Source organism: Manis javanica, chromosome 4 (genome assembly GCF_040802235.1).
Source record: "Manis javanica isolate MJ-LG chromosome 4, MJ_LKY, whole genome shotgun sequence".
In the NCBI taxonomy this organism is placed as follows: domain Eukaryota; kingdom Metazoa; phylum Chordata; class Mammalia; order Pholidota; family Manidae; genus Manis; species Manis javanica.
The window spans coordinates 132,006,806-132,028,008 of NC_133159.1; the positions used below are offsets into that span (position 1 = coordinate 132,006,806).

The following is a 21,203-nucleotide window of genomic DNA, read 5'->3' on the forward strand; positions in this document are numbered from 1 at the left end:
AGCCTCTGCCGGCTTCAAACTTTTCGTTTGCAGCAGCTTCTCCTCCCTCAACCTTCATAGAATTGAAGAAAGTTAGTGCCCTTGATGTGTGTTAGGCTTTGTCTTGAGGGAATGTTTGGCTGGTTAGATCTGTCCAGACCACCTAAACTTTCTCCCTATCAGCAATAAGGCTCTCTTGTTGTATTGTTTGTGTGTTCACTGGAGTAGCACTTTTAATTTCCTTCTAGAACTTCCCTTTACATTCACAACTTGGCTAACTTGTGTAAAGAGGCCCACCTTGGCTATTGACAGGCCCTCCCCACTAAGCTTAATCATTTCCAACTTTTGATGTAAAGTGAGAGACAATGGACCCTTCCTTTCACTTAACACTTTGAGGCCATTGTAGAGTTATCAATTGGTCTAATTTAAATATTGTGTTTAGGAGGTCCGAGATGGGGGAATGGCCTGTAGGTGGAGCAGTCAGAACATACACAGCACTTAACAGCTCACTGTCTTATATGGGCATGGTTCATGGTGCCCCAAAACAATTACAATAGAAACAAATTGCAATACAGAAACAAAGGAAATTAAAGATCACACATCACAGATTATTGTAACAAATATGATAACAATGAAAAAGCTTTAAATATTGTGAGACTCACCAAAATGTAGCACAGAGACACGGAATGAATAGATGCTGTTGGAAAAATGGTGCCAGCAACGTCACTCAGCCCGTAGTTTGTAAAAAATGCAGTATCTGAGGCACAGTTAAGGGAAGTGCAAAACACACTATACCTGTGTATGAAAGTGATGTTAGCCTGACCTTTTTTCTTGTCTCATTAGAGTATAAGATTGTATTCATTTCCCAAAAAGGGTTTGTTTTCATCAAGATTACAAATTTGCTTTCCAGTAGTACCATCTTTATTAGTTTTCTTCATTGCACTGGGGAAAACGTGCAGTGTCACTATAGGCAGAAGCTTTTCTACTAATGGTACTGAATTTATGCATTCTTGCACAGTTCTTAAACCTGACATTCAGAACTTGCTTTGCGGTGCAACTTTTCTGCTGAATCCTGTCTTCCCCATTTTCACCTTTTCCATAATTGAAGATATGGAATGCCTATTGCAGTGTACACACAGTGATCAGTGTTATAAATCTCCTGTACAAAGTATTTCTCTACTTTCCATGCCCAGTCATCAGTGTTACCTTTGCTTTTATTTCTCTTGCATAGAAGTAGTCTTATGTGTGGGAGTGGGTGGAGTGGTCATAGCCATGCTATGCCTTTTGGTTCTCTTAACAAGCCTTATCACTTCCAACTTTTTTGTTTGAATGGATGTTCTTTTTTAGGCCCCTTTACTAGGCTCATCTGCATTTTCACAGGACACCATTTTCTTAGAAGCCATTTTTACTTCATATGGAGAAGTTCACTATAATGTACAATATGCCTTTTCAGTGAAAGTTTTATTGCATTTATGCCATTTATGATCAGGCAGCAGGGTTCTCCTTTTGCTAATGTGAATATGATGAAAAAAATGCAAGTAAATAATGATTATAATTAGAGAAACGAAATTTGTTAGTATCACTTTAGGGGGAAGATTTGAGGGTGGAGTTGAAGGCATGAAGGGGAGGTATACCAGAAAGTGAGCTAATATATGTCATAGCTATTTCCACATAATCACATCTGTTATTCTTCTTTCTGGAAGAAATCTCAAATTGGAACTGGCGTGGCCTGCTGCTTAGAGTATTTTTTTCTTCTTATGGCAAGAGGTGGGGATTGGGCCTACTGAGAAGAATGAAAGGTAGAACTAGAAATCAACCTTGTTTCAGTATGCATTTTTGAGGTAAACATCCTGTATTACCCATTCCCATTTTTTTGTGCATTACCTTCTTTTGTAGTTGTTGTGAATCTACTTGCACATGCTCCAAAAGCAGACTAACGTTTGGTCATATGTTAATATTTTTTCCTGTCATTCAAATAGTTAACATCTCTATATAGACAAAGCTGTCATTCTGATTTGTATGACTTTGAGTTTCAGTATCTTGCTTAGTATGGTCAAAGAATTAAAAAAAAGAAAACATTAAAACCAAATTATTTTGTTTAAATTTATATTATGTATAAATGTGTAATGTGGTACAAGTTTTGGACTTACTCCCCTTTACCTCAGTGGACAATTCTATAAATTCTCAAACAGCCTGTTTTTGTGTAGCATCTTATATTGATCTATTTATTCTGCTGTTTACCCACTGTATTTCAGTTACTCAGTTGTAAAAATCATAAAGTTTCCTGTTTCATTTTTCATCTTTATAACCCTTGATATTCAAAATCTGACAGCATAGAAACACTGGGCCAATCCCAGTATAGGTGCCAACATCCACAGTAAAATCTTATCAAGTCAAAACTGGCAGAATAATAAATGACCAGTGGGATTCTACTTAGGAAATGCTAAGGTAATGTACTCCTATAGCTACTAGTACTGTACACCAGTACATTAAAGAAGAAATAGTTCCATGATTGTGAGTCAGTAACAATATACATATATGTCAAAAAGGCATTTGAAAATGTTCAGCTTCTATTCTTGGCCTTTAAAAACAAAAATAAATCAAACAAGAAAAAACTTGGAATCCTAGGAAAAGACTGAAACTGTTGTCCTGTATAAATAAGATGTTGAAAATCAATAGTAATTACATGCATATTTAAAAGTCAGGAATAAAAATACTCTTGTTCAATATTTTTGGTAATGTTCTAGCCAGTGCAGGAAAACAAGACAAAAAGCAAGGATACAAGTAATTGAAACAAGGAATAACTTAACAAAATGATGTCTACTTAAATATCCAGGAAAATCAAGTAAAAGTTAGAAATAAGAGCTAAGATAACTATCTGAATATAGTACTTAAAAATTAGTAATCTTATTTAAAAAATAAGAAAAAGGTGAAAGATTTTTGAACAGGTGGCAAGATCATGCCACTTAATTGTAATTAGCATATAAAATACAGCTCACCTTCCTAATAAAGTAGCAGCAAGTTAATATTTTTGCCTATCAGATTCGAATACAAAATATTATTTGTAGCTGCAGTAAATTTATATAAATAGGGAACTTAACTAAATGAAATTCAGCACATATACACAGTGAAATATTCCAAACTCTGGGGTGTATTTTCAGTCTATGTAAACAGTTAACTTAGAAAATATCTGCTTAACTGTTCGTTCAGATATAGGAAGACTGTAAAGGGACTTTCTCGTTAGAGTGCACTAAAGCACAGGATGGACATGAATGCCTCAACTTCTGGAAAGTTTTTGTTGATAATTAAAAACTAAATTTGACTAAGCAGGTCATTCAGATTGATAATGCACCAACATGGCCTTTTATTTTATTTTACTTTATTTTATTTTATTTATTTTATTTTATTGTGAAAGAGTTGAGTACAAAGCAAGAGATTTTCACTTCTTGCCCTCTGTTTCTCAGATTTGTATTATGTAATGGTTGTAGCTTAAGTACATGAGACTTTGGGTGCTGTAAATACCAGGTGCATTTGGCCCTAAATTCCATAAGTACTATAATTTTGAGTTCAGAGTTTATTAAGGAAATGGGCTGGTTGTAGGGGTGACACCAATCAGAAGGGAACGTAACATGGTTCAAGTAATGCATTATCCTAACCTTTATCTGATGGCATATGTTACTGCATCTCATTTCTGTGTGAAATTGTTTTCTTTCATCCTTTTAAAGCCAGCTGAATGCAGTTAAGCCAAACTACTAGTTAGCATAAGTAAATAGAGTTTTTCTCTTGACTTGGGTCCGCTCCTTTGTTAGGTTGCCTTAAGAACTACTTACTTTTTTGGTAAATGGTCTTGGGATCTGCTTTTCCCCCCATGTGGAAATAGTTTACATGTTTGACTATCAAACATTTTATCTGGGATTTCTGTTAATATTTGTCTTAGGTCTTTCTTGTAGCCATCGATCTGTTGAGAAGCCTAGTAGAGACTTTAAAACACGTGTTGGTACAACACACAAGCAACTTTTATTTATGAAAGTCTTAAAAAAGATTCACCAGAAGTATCTTCCTTCTCTCTTCAAAAAAATAAGCTTTTCCCAATTATAAAAACAGTTATTGTAGAAAATTTGGAGAAATTTAGGAAGTTTAATTTTTAAGAATTTATTTGGGATCTTTCCTTTCTCGATGCTCTTATAGCCAACTTAGAAATTTATGTGTACAATGATGAAAGAACAGGACTATCATTTTGGGTTATTTGGTTTCTTTGTATGTTTTATTTAAGGTGAATTAAACGTTTTATAAGGAAGTGCTGTTATTATAGGCAGGTTTGAAACCAAAGCCAAGATTCTGTGTTACAGTGGAAAGAAACAGTGATCTTCAAGTCCTTCAAGTCCAGGATCTACCAGTAAGCTAGCTTTCAAATCTTTGGAAAATGATGGATTATTTAATAAAATGCCATGGCTAGTAATGTTTGGTATATTGACAGATGGGAGCTACATTTTCTATCTCTCTCTTTATATAAGTTATAAAGAGATTCTGAATGTTTACAGTGTGCCAAGCACTAGGTTAGATACTTGGGGATAATTGAAAGTCCCTGTGGCCAGGACTCTTACTTGGCCCTGGTTGGCTAGTTCACTACACATGTGTGGGCAATACGTTGTTATTGACTCTATATAAAAGAGCTCCGCCCAGTGCTCAGGGCGACATGGTGGTACAGCTGTAAGGTGGCAAGGCTGCAGGAGAACAGAGCAGAGCCTGGGGTGGTGTCAGCACTGAGGACAGAGGCCCAGAGGATGGCTGTGCAGGTAGAGAGGCCCAGAGGCAGAGACGGCTTGCTACATGCAGACGTGCACTCTGAGTAAACAGGATTTTAGTGATTGACCTGCCACCGTGGAAATAAAGTTGGGTATAACCCTTTCATCCCAAGAACATTCTACTGTTATTTCTTTGGTCACATTGTATCCATAGTGAACTTGCCCAGGGCTGAAACCCATTGGCAAGACAACACTAAACATTCATAAATATATTCCTCAAACAGACTTTACAAAGTGGACATTGCTTTCCTCATTTTATATATGAAGAACTTGACTGTGACCAATTAGCCAAATGTTGAAGTAAAACAAAAGATCGCTAAAAGAAAACAAGAATACTTTAGTCTTGGCTTGGAAGAAAGAAGGCTTCTTAAAGTATGACAAACCAGGGAGCCATGAAGAAGGTTGACTTTTTTTATTTTAAACTGCTAAAATTTAAGTTTAGTAAAAAATGAAAATTTAAAAAGATAAAACAAGAACATTAAAAAAAAGGCAGTTAGGAGGAGCATAGTGCTTACAAAGCTCTCACCAGTGATGAAAGTGTTCTAATGTTAAACTGTGATGACGATTGTGCAGTTGTGCGAATATACCAAAGTCCACTTAATTGTGTACTTTAAATGGGTCAATTGTGTGGTGTGTAAATTACATAGCAATAAAGATGTTAAAAAAAACTCACTAAAATCAATAAGAAAAAGCCAAAACACTTAATGTAAAAAGGGGCAAACAATATAAATATATAATGTATGTAAGAAATATAAATTGTCAGTGGTCAGTGGGAAAAGGATAATACCCAGTGTTGGCAAGGCTCTGGGGAAGTAGGTACCTGTGGTGTTTCTGGGAGTATAAACTGAACAGATTTTTCATGGATGATAAGCATGTTCCTTTCATTCACCCAGCTTATGGGATTTAGATTCTGGATATACTTCCACATATGTACAAGGAGTACAAAGGTGTTTTATGGCAGTAGTATTTAAATTGGAAAAGAAAAAGGGGGAGGAACCAAGTATCTAAATGTGCATACCATACTTAAGTGGCTAATACTATATGGTGGTATACTCAAAATCTGAAAAAATACATAGCAGATTTGTTAACCACAGTGGTTATTTTGGGGGGATGAGACAGTAGAGTGACTTAACTGCTTGCATTTTATTTTCTTCTGTTATTTTAGAATAAATGGCTTTTTTAATAATTAAAGTGAAAGAGAAAGTTGAAAATATCCTACCACCTAGTAATAATAATAATTACTTATGTTTGATGAACATCATTCCAGTTAGTTTCAATGCATTTATGCAGGTAGAGTCACAATATGCAGGTAGTTATAAATTTTAAATTAAATTTGTTGCATTCTACTGAAAAAAGGCACCAAAACAACTAAGGTACTACTGAAAACATTATCGAACTATAGGTAAATATTTCTACAAGGAGAGATGAATTCCTAAAAGAGTCCTCTAAGAGTTGAGAGAGAAAAATTGTAAAAATCTCTAAATAGTTTTGAGTCTTTTTTCGTAGACTCCATTGACTTTATTGATAACCCATATAAGGGACTAAACACATACATGTATCTCCTTCCTTCTCTTCACTTTTCCTGACCTTTTTTTTAGGGGCCAGGGAGGAACTGGTTTCACATTTTCAAGATTAATAATATATTCATGAGTTGTTTAGGTCTATTTACATGTTCACCTGCGGTAAGTATACTGGTCACCTGACTTTGGTTTTTCTATTACAGAATTGTTTGATTCATTTCCCAGCAGTTCCCTTCCGTCCCCGCCCACGCCACCCCCCAAAATAGCACTTAAGTCAAGTTCACAATACTTGGGAATACTTATTACCATCCTCTTTCCACCTTATTGTTCATGTTACACACTTTAACTCAGAATTCTGTGGTTATTCATTCCTGTTGAGTGTTGTGAGAAGTCTGGGGATAATGTGATTTTATCTGCCTATCTACATTTGACTTGCTTTTTTCCTGCTTGGCTGCCCATTATATTGTTTATTTTTAAAGCTTGATACCTCCCATTTGATAGATGTTTTTTGGTGGTGGTGGTTCTTGAAAGGCCCCCACCAGTAAGATGGCAAACTTCCGGCTTCTCTTCGGGGGGTCCTCGGTTCCCGCCGGCGCCACCTGAAGCCCAATCACCTCTCGCCCCCCTCCCAATCCCAGCACCTAGCCAACAGCCACCAGCCCCGTAGAAGTGACACCTCAATCAATTCATGCCCCTTCCTATATAACCCAGCACCTTTCCCTAATAAAGCAGAATTCTCCGGTGAATTGCTGCTGTGTGTCGCTCCTTTCCTTTCAGTTCTGTACCAGTTTTTTCCTCTGTTGTGGAGTATGTTCTTAGTCTGCATAATTTAGTTATTATAGGAGTTTTATATATTTAAGACATTTTTATATTCTAATCTCTTGAGGAATACCGATTACACTTAATGTAAGTCTTCTTTTCTCTCTTTAACTATGTAACCGTTCATGTTTTCATTTCATTCATTTTCATGATTTCTTGAAGTTAGGACCATGATTTCTTTTTAGTTGTGGTTTTTACTTAAAAAGAAATTTTTTTTTTTCCTGATAAAGTAATCCCTGTCTTTGTTGTTCTTCTTTTCTTTCAGCCTGCTTTTAAGGTCTGTGTTGCTTTATAATGTCTTTCAGTTTTTTAAAAAAGATCATATTTCTGTAATTTTTTTGACACTATTTTTCTGAAGTCTTCCTGGGTTTTTGTATATATTATTAAGTGGTTGAAGTAAATTGGAGTGGAGATTCAAGAACCTCATAGTTTTGCCAGGTTTTTTATTGTGAGGCTTTTCCTGCGACTGATAGTAAGGAGATGTAAACTTCACTTTGAGGTTGCTCAATCCTTGGGAGTAGGTGAATGCAAAGAAAGCAAATTTCCTTTATTGTTATGTGAAGTGGAGTAAGTTTAGTTTTATTGTGCAAAAACAAGTAGATAAGGAGATAGGAGCTTAACGAACCCATTTTTGAAAGTTTTATGCCCAGAGAACATAATTTGAGCAATACTTAAGAAAATTAGGATGAAGTAAGGCAATTAATGATTCTCACCATCACTTGGTGGCAGTAGTAATAGACACTTCCATTCACCTGTCCTGAAGGTGGTCATACCCTGTCATGCCTGCTGAGGCCCACTTGTATCCTGCGTGATGTGGTTGAGGGTGAAAGGAAAGTTGAGAACCACTGCTATAAAGTATTAGAGGGGAAATTGTCTAGAGACCAACAGGTATGTAAGCTTAAAAAGAAGACTTTGAATGGAGAAAAAGGTACACTACAAATTGAATAAGTTTAAACCAAAAAGGAAATATGACCTTAACCAAATGTATAGAAAGGCAGGAGTGGTACCATGTGTGAGAAACTAGAATTCTGTTAGGATCTCTTTTCCCATTGCTTACTTTGGCTTACACAGTTCCACTTTGGCTTCATTTTCCCATATCAGCTTTCTCCTTGAGATTTGAACTGTGGCTTTTGGCAGCTCTCAGGCTTTTATAGCACAGCTTCCTCATGGATTGGGACTTTCCTACAATTCCAACTAGAATGAAAAATCCTCTGGAAGATCTCACTCTATTGGCTTGAGTCAGTATTCATTCTTGGAGAAGAAGAAATTTCCTCTACCCCTCAAGGTTCTTCTCACTGGTCTAATAATCAAATTGACAGAAGACAGATTAACAGGGGAAAAAACCAAAGTATAATCATGTACGTCTAGGGAAGTCATAGACACAGGTTCCAAAGACAGGGGCAATAAGGTACTGTCATCCTGAGCCAATGAGAAAAAGGAGTAAGGGTCTGGGACTTAAAAGGAAAAGGGAAGTAATTCACAGGAGTAAATGATAAACAAAATACTTGATGGGCCACACAGAAACATGGAACACAGAAATGTTGACAGATTTAACCACATCTGTCCCTGTCTAGCACCCCTAGTTTACATAATAATGCAGCTATAGTGATAGCTCCTTCAAGAGCAGTTCCTCTATCTAAATTCTTATGAAGTTGGTGCGGTTGGGGGTCAGTATCTTGCTGAGTTCTTTGGGCCTTGTTGCTTTTTCAGTTCAAAGTAATCTGCCTGTACAGCATTCACTCATTCTTATGGTAGGGGTATGGGGACCTTGTTTGACAGCTCCCACTAGAAACATAGTTGGGTGTGGTATTTGGGGGTGGGTAATACAACAAGAAATATTTGTCCTCTAGATTCTAAAGAATGTTATGTTCTGTTGTTTAATGAGCAATTTTAAAGGAAGAAAACAGGTATTTGTGGTACTCTGGTTGGACAGTCTTTTGCATATACAGTATCTCTCATCTGTCTCGTAGTACTGTCATGGGTTTTATCATACTTTACTGATGAGGAATATGAGACTCAAAAAAGAAGAAAAAAAGTGATTTGTTGAAGATGGTAAAGGCTAGTGAGAGTTGCCATTCAAACCCAGGTCTGACTGACTCTGTGCCCAAATATGGTCCAAATATGGGAAGTGTAATTCGAAAGTTCCCCCAGTCTTGCTATAAATTTATTTCTAAAAAATAGGTGCGATCACAAAATAGGCTGAAGTTTATGTAAAGCTTGTAGCTTCAAGGTATATCAGTTTCTTGCTGTGAGGGATCCTGCTTTAGCAAATCGTGGCAGAGATGTATGATGCTACTATCTTTAAGCACAAGCAACAACATATTTAGGACTTAATGTTGAAGAATCCTTAGATAATGTGTTTGAAGAGGGTATGAGCATGGTGAAATATTGCAGGTAGCAGAGCTTCCTTAAAGTGTTATTTTAGGAATGTCCAGAATTGTGCTGAGCAAATTCTTTTAGGAACATATTGGCAAAATCTTTGCAAGATAGGATCTCTGACTTGTTTTGTTGTTTGCTCTGTATTTCTCATGTTGTTGAAGCTTGGTGAAAGAAATTCATAGTGGGTCGAAATGTGTGTTAGGAAATCTGCTGGTCATAGGCCTACCCCCTGGCATGGTATGAAGAAAGAAAATTACACCTTTAAGCAAACTCGAAGATTCTGCCAAAAGTCTGTAAATATAAAATTAATGCATCATAAAATATATAAAGGAAATATAAATAAACCTTTGCAAGTTGTTTGTTGATCCATTACTTTGTCAATATTGATTAATTAATGGAAGCTTGGAGGAAGGAATGCTTTCTGTTAATTTTGGTGACTTGCTTGGTTTGTGGTGCTTTATGCTTAAAATTAATATGGTAATTTAGCCCTTTAGTAGTAAAGCCAAAATTATTTTGACAAACCATCTCAATACTTAGGAGGAGTAATTATATAGTGTCCGGATAAACAGTTCTATCTGTGATTTCTAAAGTTCAGAATGAAGCCAGTGTAAAATAGTCATTTTACAGAAATGCACCTTATAGCCAGCTGTGTGTTACATAAATAAACCTGACAGGAATGCACATTCCCTGGCGCAGGAAACCACAACCACCAGACATAAAGGAAAACCAGTGCAGGGCTAAAAATACCAATTTGTATCTGGCCTTTTAGCAGTTAGACGTAGTCAGCCATTGGTCTTAGCAAAGTATATTTACAGTTCAAGTAGCTTATTTTATTATAGCCAGGTATGAATTGACAGATAGTTGGATCTTTGAATGTTGTTATGCTGAGACCTATTTTTGCTGAGGCTCAGTGAAGGTTTATTTTTACCCAATTGACAAAATATTGTAAAGCATTATTTTAGACTACAGTAAACTCCCTTCTCATCATGATTTTTGAAAAATTCTATTGAGAAAAAGTTTAAACATACAACAATACCAAAATAGACTGATAGGTTTAAATGTAGATAGACTGATAGGTTACATAGGTGTGTGTACTTATCTAACTGCAGCAGTTTTTAGGTCACAGCCAGTCGTTTTTTATCTCTGTGCCTGTCTATTATGACAAACATCATCATTTGTCTGTAAATATTTCAGTGTGTGTCTCTGAGAAATGGGGGTAGAAAACCAACCATGCTCTGAAGGGCCCTGGTTTCTTTGTGGTCTGTCATATTTGGAGCAATAATCTGGGCACTTAGGGTTGCTCATTGCTACAGGGTTATTCATTATTTCTATACCTTTTCAGTTCACAGAGCTCAGCATTTTTTTTTTGAGAGGGCATCTCTCATATTTATTGATCAAATGGTTGTTAACAACAATAAAATTCTGTATAGGGGACTCAATGCTCAATGTACAATCATTAATCCACCCCAAGCCTAATTCTCGTCAGTCTCCAATCTTCTGAAGCATAATGGACAAGCTCTTACATGGTGAACAAGTTGTTACATAGTGAATAAGTTCTTACATGGTGAACAGTACAAGGGCAGTCATCACAGAAACTTTCAGTTTTGATCACACATTATGAGCTATAAACAATCAGGTCAAATATGAATATTCGTTTGATTTTTATACTTGATTTATATGTGAATCCCACAATTCTCCCTTATTATTATTAATATTATTATTTTTAATAAAATGCTGAAGTGGTAGGTAGATGCAAGATAAAGGTAGAAAACAGTTTAGTGCTGTAAGAGAGCAAATTTAGATGATCAGGTGTGTGCCTGTAGACTAAGTGTTAATCCAAGCTAGACAAGGGCAATAAAACATCCACGGATGCAGATTTCTCTCAAAACAGGGGGGTGAGGTTCTAAGCCTCACCTCTGTTGATCCCCAATTTCTCACCTGATGGCCCCGATGCGACTGTGCCTGTCTTAGGTTGTTCCTCCCTTGAGGAATCTTACCCGTCACAGAGCTCAGCATTTTTAAAGCCGTATCATGACTTCATACTGACACTTTCAAATTCAGGACTATAGGGTTTTCCTTTTCATATGCTGTCCCATTCTCTTTGATTTAGTCTTATTCCTGAATAATAACTCACAGCAAGTCTGCTCATGCATTATTTCCCATTATGTGTACCTACCCAAATAATTTTCTCAAGGTCACTTTCTTGACCTTGGTTTCCTTTTTATTCATGGTTTGTAGACCCTCTGGCCCACAGTGATTTACAGATTCACAGCATGCATACGTCACTGTCATTTAACAATTATGTGACACTCCAGGATTTACTGAGTTTTAAAAATTGAAATATGCCCACAGAAAACTGCTTAAATATTATGTACAGCATGCCATTACCAGCCCCTTTCATGCTTCCTCCCAAATACTACTCTCCTTTCTGTCTTCCAGAAAAAGAAAAAAAAAACTAGTGTCCTGATTTGAAATAACTATTAATTAGGCTTACCTACTTTGGAACCTTAAAGTTTTGTTTTAGCATTCATGACTTGGGAGAAAGAGATCTTTCTTTTTAGCTCTTTCTAGCTCTAATTCTGGCCAAGTAGCGTTCAGAAAAGATCTTCATCTTTATCACATTCAAAATTTCTTTCTAATACCTTAAGAATATAAATAGAAACCCAAGCACAGGCGCTCTTGGTTTTGTGTTTCTTAGCTGTTTATGTTTTCCAGCTGATGTGTGCTTTGCATGTTTCCCCTTTCTTTTGAGTTATTTGTATTAGGGATATTAGATTTTTTTACCTATTTTGTTGGAGATATTCTCTCCCAGTCTTTCATTTGCATTTAAACTTTATTGCTATACGGGATTTAAAATATTTTCTGTAGTATAATCTGACAGTTCAGTTCTGTGTCCTTTCACACCCAAGATTAATTATGTTTAAAAAATTTGTTTTCTTTTAGCTTTCTTTAGTTTCTCATTTTAGTTTGATTGTTTATATCTGTAATCCACCTGGGTTTGAATGTAGTGTGAGGAATTCCCAACAACATATAAATGTAGATAGGATGTTTAAATTTATTTCTTTGGCCTTTCTCATTAAAAAGCCTGCTTGAATTTCATCTACCTATGACCCTCTACACTTTTCACCCACAGATAAAGTTCAAACTTCCGTAGTTTCCAAAGGCTCTTTGCTATCCAGCTTCTGACATTCTCTGTAGTTTCAACTGAATCCCCACCTGTCGTTCCAGGGCGGAAAGATGTTCCTGGCCCTGCGACTCCCGGATGAAACCAGTGAAACTGAAGTAACTCAAGGGAAAGGATAGGTTGGGAGAAACCGTTTTTGTTTTTTTTTAATTGCGCACAGCTTGCTCAAATTCGCTCGTTAGGCCCGGCCCGTCTGTCTCCTCGGGCTGCCGCTCTCGCGCCGCCGCCTCGGGTGCTCTCTCTACTTCCTGCGCGCTCCTTCTGCAAGGAACTACATTGGCGGGTCCTTGGTGACTGGCAGACACCAAACCAATTAGTACCAGGAAAGGAGGGGAGGAGAGAATGACCATTATCTCTCTACCCCTTGCCCGACTCCCGCAGCTATAAACAACTATTGATATGTAAATGGACTAAGGCCAGGTGGGAGATTCTGAAAATTCTGCAGTTTACTCCACACCCCCCAATACTTTTATTCTAGCTATATACTGATTTCTGTATTTCAAGTTTTTGTATATGCTCATGTTTCTAAACCTTGTTACCCTCCTCCCACCCCCTCCCCTCGGCCAAATCCTTTTGTCTTATTTTAGGTGTCTCTTTTCAGAAGCCTTTTCTGTCTCTTAATGATTATAATGTTCCCTTCTTTTGTGCCCCTCCAATTCCTCTACTTATGTTGGAGCATTTACTACATGTTGTAATAGCCTGTTTATTTCTCTGGGAGTTATGAGCTGGTATAGTCAAGTATTAGGTGATGCAATGCAGATTAATGATTATGGTAGTGCAGACTAAAAGTATAATTAGTAGGAATTTAGCAGAAGTCAAAAGAAGACTACTTGGTAAATTATTCCAGGAAGGCTTCATGGAAGATGATAGTACTTGAACTGGACCTTGCAGGAGGCGTTCATAAAGGTATGGTAATGATCTGCCATTATAGATAGATAATACCTGTTAAATACCTGTGGATCTTGACAGATGTGGCTCCATGCTAGTGGCAAAAGCTATGACAGGTGAGATGTTGGGTATTCTTCAACATTGCTTTTGCATTACTTAATATGAAACAAGCAGTGTATACAGTAACTCCCGTAGAAGAAAAGTGTGCAAAAAGTGTACAAAAGACTTAAGAACTTGAGTGTGTTGACAAAAATGAGAAGCAATGATATACTTTATGGGAAAGGTAAGGACATTTTCAAGGGTAATTTTGACCATTTATGCTAATTTCAGGTCTTACCCATCTGTTCTATAAAACTTCATTGGACTTCTGATGGAAAATGTAGCAGTTGTGTGATTCTGGATAAATTATAGAATCTTACAAAGACTCTTGCATATGCAGTGTTGGGAAAAAAATGATCTAATTATGTGTTCATCTGGAAAAAGGACTCTCAGTGTAGAAAATTAGTGCCCATATTGCAGTTGTGTGTGCTCTGCTCTGTTCCTCAATTGACAGTAAAAGCAGCCGTTTCAGCTCTTTTCCAGTATGTCTGCAACATATATGACATGCGGTATTTAAATGCATAAACAAAATAACAAGATTGAAATGCAATCCCTATCTAAATGTCTTTGTATTTTCAGTACCTTACCCTTTTTTTATAGCATAGAATAGCTATTTAAAAGTAAAAAGTCATTTCTTGTGTTTTGAAATAACAGTATTGATTTAAAACTAATAAAAGTCTACTTTGCCCATTAGGCAAAAATATTAGACTTAAAAAAAATCTCCCCTCAGATTTTGAGAGAAGCAGCCAATTATGTTTAAATATAAAAAAACCTTTCATTTTTGATGCTCTGTGTTTCACTGGCATGTTGGGGTATTTAAATCCTAGTTGTTGAACACTACATATGATTCCTCAAAAAGTTAGTATCCTCTTCTCAGTTACTAACATACTTTGTTCAATCTTTTATAATAAAAGCACTCTGAGTTGTATCACACCTACTTCTATCATTAGAATGACCTCCTTGAGGATGATGGCAGGAGATAAATGGGAATTACAAACCTGTTCAGACTCCCAGCAAGTCCTTTCTGAACTGCTTTCCTCTAGCCTGTTTTGTTTCCACTTGTCATTTTGAGCCAATCAGTACACACACTAACATGATTATGGTAATGGCTTCAGAGAAGTATATGTATATCAGTGTACTACATCAGATTATATAATTAAAAATGTGCAGTTCACTAAACTTCAATTATACCTTATTAAAGCTGTCTTAAGAAAATCCTTACATGATACTCACCATCAGTAGGTCCTTACTTTATTAAGCCCTGTCTTTTCAGGAAGCATTCACTTTCTCTTTACCTGTTCCTTTAGTCCCCAGTTGGCTTGTGTCCCACCACCTCACTAGTCCTTTACCTCTGTTTTTTTTTTTTTGTCCCCAGCCCTCCATGGTCCTCATCCATGCCAGCACACTCTTGGAAGAGAAAAATTTCACGATGTCACTGCCATTCCTGTAGACTCTAGCTGTCATTCTTAAGCCACTCCTGTGTGCTAGAAGCTGTAGCCAGCGGAGGGATCAGCACAGACAGGATACGTAGCCTCTGCTCTCTCTGTGCTCGGAGTCTGATGGGCCATACATGAACACCAACTGTAGATGTATATCCTCAAGATTAGAGAGGACTTGTCAGGTAGAGTCAGATACTAGTGTAAATGAAGGTTGGTTAAGCTCAGGAAATGCCTGTGAAAATATATTAGGCACTCTGTTAGTGTTTCTGAAAGTGCACCCTAAGAACACAGCAGAAGAATTACCAGAAGTGCTGGTTTGATTTCCCTCTGAACCAGAATCTCTAGGGGTTGGGCCTGGATATCAGTTTTTTGACAAGCTATCTATACATTATACCTCTATACCCATCAAAGGGCTACCTAGAATGGTAAGAACGTAGTAGGAAACCAGGGTACAAGTTTAAACGGACAGTAGACGCTGGTTTCTGGATAGTTTGCTTTATCCATTGTTTCCTTGTGTTACAGAAATGGAAATGTGTTGGCCATCAGGTAGCATTTTGCTAATGGAGCCAGGTATATCCATTTAATAATACAGAATTTGTAACATATATTCAAGTTTTTTCATTTTTCTGTTGGGTAAAAATGTGCTAAAAGTCTTGATCAGTTTTTTCTTTTTCCACAGAACTTAACAAAAATCCAGTGGAAGGCTTTTCAGCAGGCTTAATAGATGATAATGATCTCTACCGATGGGAAGTCCTTATTATTGGTCCTCCAGACACGCTTTAGTAAGTATGATGGAACTGTTATCAAAATAAAGATCTAAATAATTGGAATATAAACAATTTTGGCAAACTGGAGTGAAATTATTTTTGAGAGAGTCCTCAAAATGGCTGTGTTTAGTATTTGTACTGAAAGGTCATGTCTAGGCTTTTTGTGTTCTGCTTGAAACTCTCATGTGTAAAATCTGTTGCTTTCTTAAGTATATAATAGTTTCAGAAGTTCAGGTATTGATACCTGGAATAAGTTTATTACAGAAAAGCTATCTTTAATGTGATGTTTTATATAAATAATACCTTGTATTGCAGATACTGGATTAATTTGGGCAGGTTAGGGAAAAGCAAAATGCTTTACTCAAATATTTTGCTCTCCTCCCTTTCCTTGTGCTTACTGTGCCTTGCCCTGCAAAAGGAACATTACAAATTTAAAGGCAATGCTTTATCATTCTTAATACTTTATCAGTTTAATTAAAGCATAATATTATATCTGGGAGATTTTCATATATAATAGTGTATGTGTATATATATATATATAAAGTATCTTAAGCAGCTTGGAAAGAGCTTTCAAGATCATCAGTGTGAGTGACAGTTCTTTATTTGGTCCTCCACAGAAAACTGGTCAAAACTTTTTTGGGGTTCTGACCTTATACTAATATTCACCTTTTCCCAGATTATTAAAGTGATTTGTATAGTTAATCACTATTAACGATGTAAAGATAGACAACAGAACAATCCAAGAGCAATAGAAAAAGAGACGGAATTTCTGAAAATATTTTATGTAATACATTTTTAGAAAGACCACAGTCTTCTGCTTTGAGTGTTTGCAGACTAACTTAAACTTACTAAGATTTATTGTTCTATAGGATGAATCATGACTACCTGAAGTTAGTGTGACTGGTACAAGTTCCATTTTTCTTTATAGAAATGGGAGTTTGGGAAAAAATGCAACAACCTTCTCAAAGCCATTACAACCAAGGGACAGCAGGGACAGATCTACGTATGAGTTTCTTGGGGACTATACTTAACCCAGTGGTGATCAAGTAGTTTCATTTTAGGTGTTTTAAGATGATAACTCCTCCCCCCACTATAAAATACCTGATGGAAAAGAAAATTCATGGCTATTTCTATACCAGAGCAAACTGGTATATGATATACAGAGTTGAGCTGTAGTGTAGATTTCTGGGTTTCTATAGCTTGAACAAAATGATACGGTTTTGTCACAACTATTGCCAATCAGAATTTTTGCTGATATATTTCCCAGTGATAGGTTTACATTGGTAATTCTTGAATACTAACTCAATTTAGTCAGGACTTTCTGCAGTGTTAGTTTGGAAGATAAACTAGTAGCCATCCCAGAGATGTTCCCTGACAACCATAATACTGTTTGAAAGCAAATTTATTACCAAATTTCACACATAAGAACCATATATACAGCCTGGTTTATGAGGCTGATGAAGTTCAGACCCGTTCTTGTAGGATTTTTAATCAAAACACATTGCATGAAAGTTAACTAGGGGAGACACTGATATTCCAATGACAAAATCTTGTTACTCTTATGGTTGATATGATGAGATAAATTCTTCTAGTGTCTGAATAGAGGACTGATTAGGCATCTAGAGTTGAGCTCCATCTCTAAGGACCTCAAAGAATTCTTAGACTTTTTCCATGCAGTGGTGGCAAGTATCTCTAAAAATTTCTACTGGTCCATGTACATATATTGTGTACCTCCAGTTTCACCAGAAAGAACTTTTTAATACTTACTAATTAACAGGCCATTCTTTCCACCAATAAAAAACTATTTCTGGCCTTCAGTATACATTTAAACAGTGCTGGCTCTTGATCTGAGATATGGATGGCAGAAGCATATGTGGCAGCTACTCTGGAATGTGGACTTACTGATGCGACAACAGGTGGCCACTTCTGCATTGTCCCTTCCTGATGCGAGCGCCGGTGGCACCTGGGCTGTAGTTTATTCTCAGTGCCACACGTACTTCAAGCATCCTGTGAGTAATCAAACCTTAATTCAGTTGATAGACATTATAATAATTATCCCAAATTACCTGGATATTAATCCTTTTTATTAATGACCTTTTCTAAAATTCATGTGCTGGAAGTTATAAAATTATTTTTAAAGCCTTCAAAAAAGAGGTTTAAGCTTTATTAAGATGTACTGAGTCAAGGATATCATTTCTGGCCATTTCTTACAATAGTTGCAAAAATAAAGCACTACATTGGCATTTAAACTACTCATTCATTTAGTTCTCAAATGTTTTTTTGAGCACTCTCATACTAGATGCTGGGAACATGATCTTGAATTAGCTGATAGTCATCACTCCTGAAGAGGTTGCACTTTAGTTGGCAAAATAGATCATTTCATAGTAATTTAATAAACTTTGATGATAGCCACAATGGCAGTGGGCATTGGGTATTACAGGAACTCATTGGGTGGATTTTGAATGTGTCTGGTCATTTTTCCCAGAGGAAGAGATGTCTAAAGTGGGAACTGAAGAGTTAGTATCTATATTAGTTTGTAGGCTTTTGGCTACAAACAACAAAAATCTGATTCTAACTGGCTTAGAAAGTGAGGGAATTTATTGTCCTGACGTAAGTAGCAAAATGGCTACAAGTTTTGAGCATTTCAGAATATCACTCCAAGGAAGAAGAGAGGGTAATTTCTTCTTGTGTTTTATGTATTTCATATGTAGAATGAAATGTAGCAATCTCCCCTCACCCCCACCCCAGAAGCTCTCCAGCAGACCCTGCCTCTTGTCTCCTTTGTCAGAGTTGAGTCACTTGAGTTTCTTTATCTAGTAATTGCCAAGATGAATGGGATTGCCACAGTTGGTTTAGATTAATTATTCTGGGATGGAAGAGATTTGGGGCTGTCAACAGCTAGGTTGAGAATTAACTAGACAGATATTCTCTGACAGTAAGAGGTGGGGGGTTACGTGGAAGGGAAGCTAGGATTAAGCATTTCTTAGGAGGGAGAATTGTGTATATATGGGCCTAGAAAATAATGGATGGGAACAAGGGTGTGGCAACTGAGTAAAGTATGTATAAATTGAAAATGAAGTTGGATAGGGAGCTGAGGGGCTAGTTGAGGTTTATAAACACTGTTGAAGAGTTTGGATTTATCTTATGTACGGAACAGAACATAACCATTAAGGAATTTGACAGCAGGAGTTAACTAGTTAGGTTTACATTTTAGAATGTGTATCAAATTACAAAGTATCATAACTTTGTGTTTATGGTTTTTATTTTCCTTCAGCTCACTTGTATTGTATTTCTACAACAAAAAATATGTTCTTAGCAATGTTACAGAAAAATTTTGTCTGGTGTAAAAAAAAGGACTGGGAGTTGGGTTGACGTGGCAGTAAGTGGGAAGTTGATGAGCCTTTGCTCAGTGGATACAGAGACAGCACAGGTTCCTAGGGCAAGACCCTGAGAAAAGCAGAGGAAATTAGCCAGAAAGGTATAGAGGAAAATGCTTTATTTAAGGTATCTAAAATGCTACCAAGAATAAAGTATCAAGAATCCAGTTTGCTGATACAATAGTAAGGAAATTAGTGGGGTTTTTTTGGTAGTTATTTTAGTGGAGTGAAGAGGCTAGGGGCCATATTGTAGTTGTTTGAGGAATGCTATTTGTCATGAATACATAGACTGACCTTAAGTGGGAATAACTGCCTATGAAGAGAAACAGAGGCTGATGATGATGGGGAGGGGATTATGGAATTGAAAGTAAGTTGATGTAGGCGTAGATGGTACCCAAACCTGTGATTAAACTCACCACTTAATACTTAGCTCATATATGTAATGAAAGAATTAATACTGAAGTTCTTTAAAAGTTGGTATGTTACTTAATGGGGGCATCATCAGCCCCCATTTGGTCACTAGAGGGCACTCCAAGTGCTACATGATCTGTGTAATCAATAACATATATTCAACATTACTTTATTTGAGACTGATAATAGCCGTGAGTGTTTAGTCATTATTTTTATCTTTACAGAGTATTAAATTTTTATTATTGCTCTGTCCATTAATTAATCTTGCCAGTGCTGTTAAGACTATACTCTTAAGGCTGTCTTTCTGTGAAAGACATTCTGAAGCTGGGGCATTATACCTGCTGTTTTCAGACTACTGATTATCAAGTAGTGTGGACAGCCAGAGAAAGTTGAGGAGACCCATATATCATCGTGTAATTATAAATTTTGTAAGTTTGTGTTAGTGAATGATGAATGTATACCTTCTTTTATCTTTTATTCTGTTTTTCTTCAGTCACTAAATGGCCAGTCTGTCCAAGAAGTAAACTTAATAATTTTGGTTCTTACCGCTGGCAATGGTGTGAAATTTTGTTGGAAAATCTTAAGATTATATCTATTTTATAGTATGGCCTTACCTTGAGGGGTGGATTTAGAAAATGTAGAGCTGGCTAACCAAACTTTCTAATTAATATACTTTTACAGTACCAAAGTTCTTTTATAGTTTTAAGACTTAGAGACACAAGCCATATATTCTATAACAAAATTTTAGAGGTAATGAGCCTTGTGCCTGCATCTCAGAAACAGGATCAATGGCAATACCATGCCCATTTATCATTTACTGTTTAAGAAAATGGGCCTTGGGGACTTTTTCCATTTAGCTTCTGACTACCACTTTTAAGAGTTGTGTGACTTAGAACAATTAAATTTCATTTTAGCTGTTTCGTTTCTAGGGTAAAAATCCTATGCCTTGGAAGTATTCAGAATGTTTAGTGTTCTATTTCTTGTAATAGCAAAAGATGGAAGCAGCCGAATATCTTAAGAGTGTAATGGATTAATTGTGAAATGTAGCAGGTAAAATGAATGAACAAGAGACAGATGATCTACAGGAATATATATAAAAGAACAATGTTGAATAAAATTTCAGACAGCAGCATACACAAGTATATCATTAAAGTAAATATGGCAGAATATAGGATCAGATCCTTGTAAGATTTTTGTGATTTAATTCAAAAACAGAAAGGAAGCCTCATAGAAGAAACTTGAACTAAGCTAGATTCCTCAACCATTTCAACTGAAACTGTTGTTGTATACCTCTTTTTTAATGTCATGCTAGTAATTACACTATTAGTATCTGATTAAGAGAATACAAAATGAAAGGGGAAATTTTTAAATTCCATTTTATCACAGTAGCATCTTTGTATATTTGAAACATAGTGACTGTGAGACATGTTAATGTTTAGTTAGTCTATAACGTCTTATACCTGTGGGTTTTTAAGTTCTTCTCTGCTGATGTGGCTGTTTACTAGAAGTCCACACCTACAAGTTGGAACTACTGAG

At 36.4% G+C, this 21,203-nt stretch overlaps 1 protein-coding gene across 1 annotated transcript in view; it reads left to right on the forward strand.

Annotated features, from left to right (window-relative positions):
- The window catches only part of UBE2G1 (ubiquitin conjugating enzyme E2 G1), a 119,175-nt gene that overhangs the window by 52,970 nt on the left and 45,002 nt on the right, over positions 1–21,203 (forward strand). Inside the window, exons 2-3 of the mRNA XM_073234988.1 lie at positions 15,635–15,682; positions 15,792–15,894. Of these exons, the coding sequence (XP_073091089.1) occupies positions 15,637–15,682; positions 15,792–15,894 (149 nt within the window). The 5' untranslated portion in view covers positions 15,635–15,636. The remainder of the gene's footprint in view (positions 1–15,634; positions 15,683–15,791; positions 15,895–21,203) is intronic.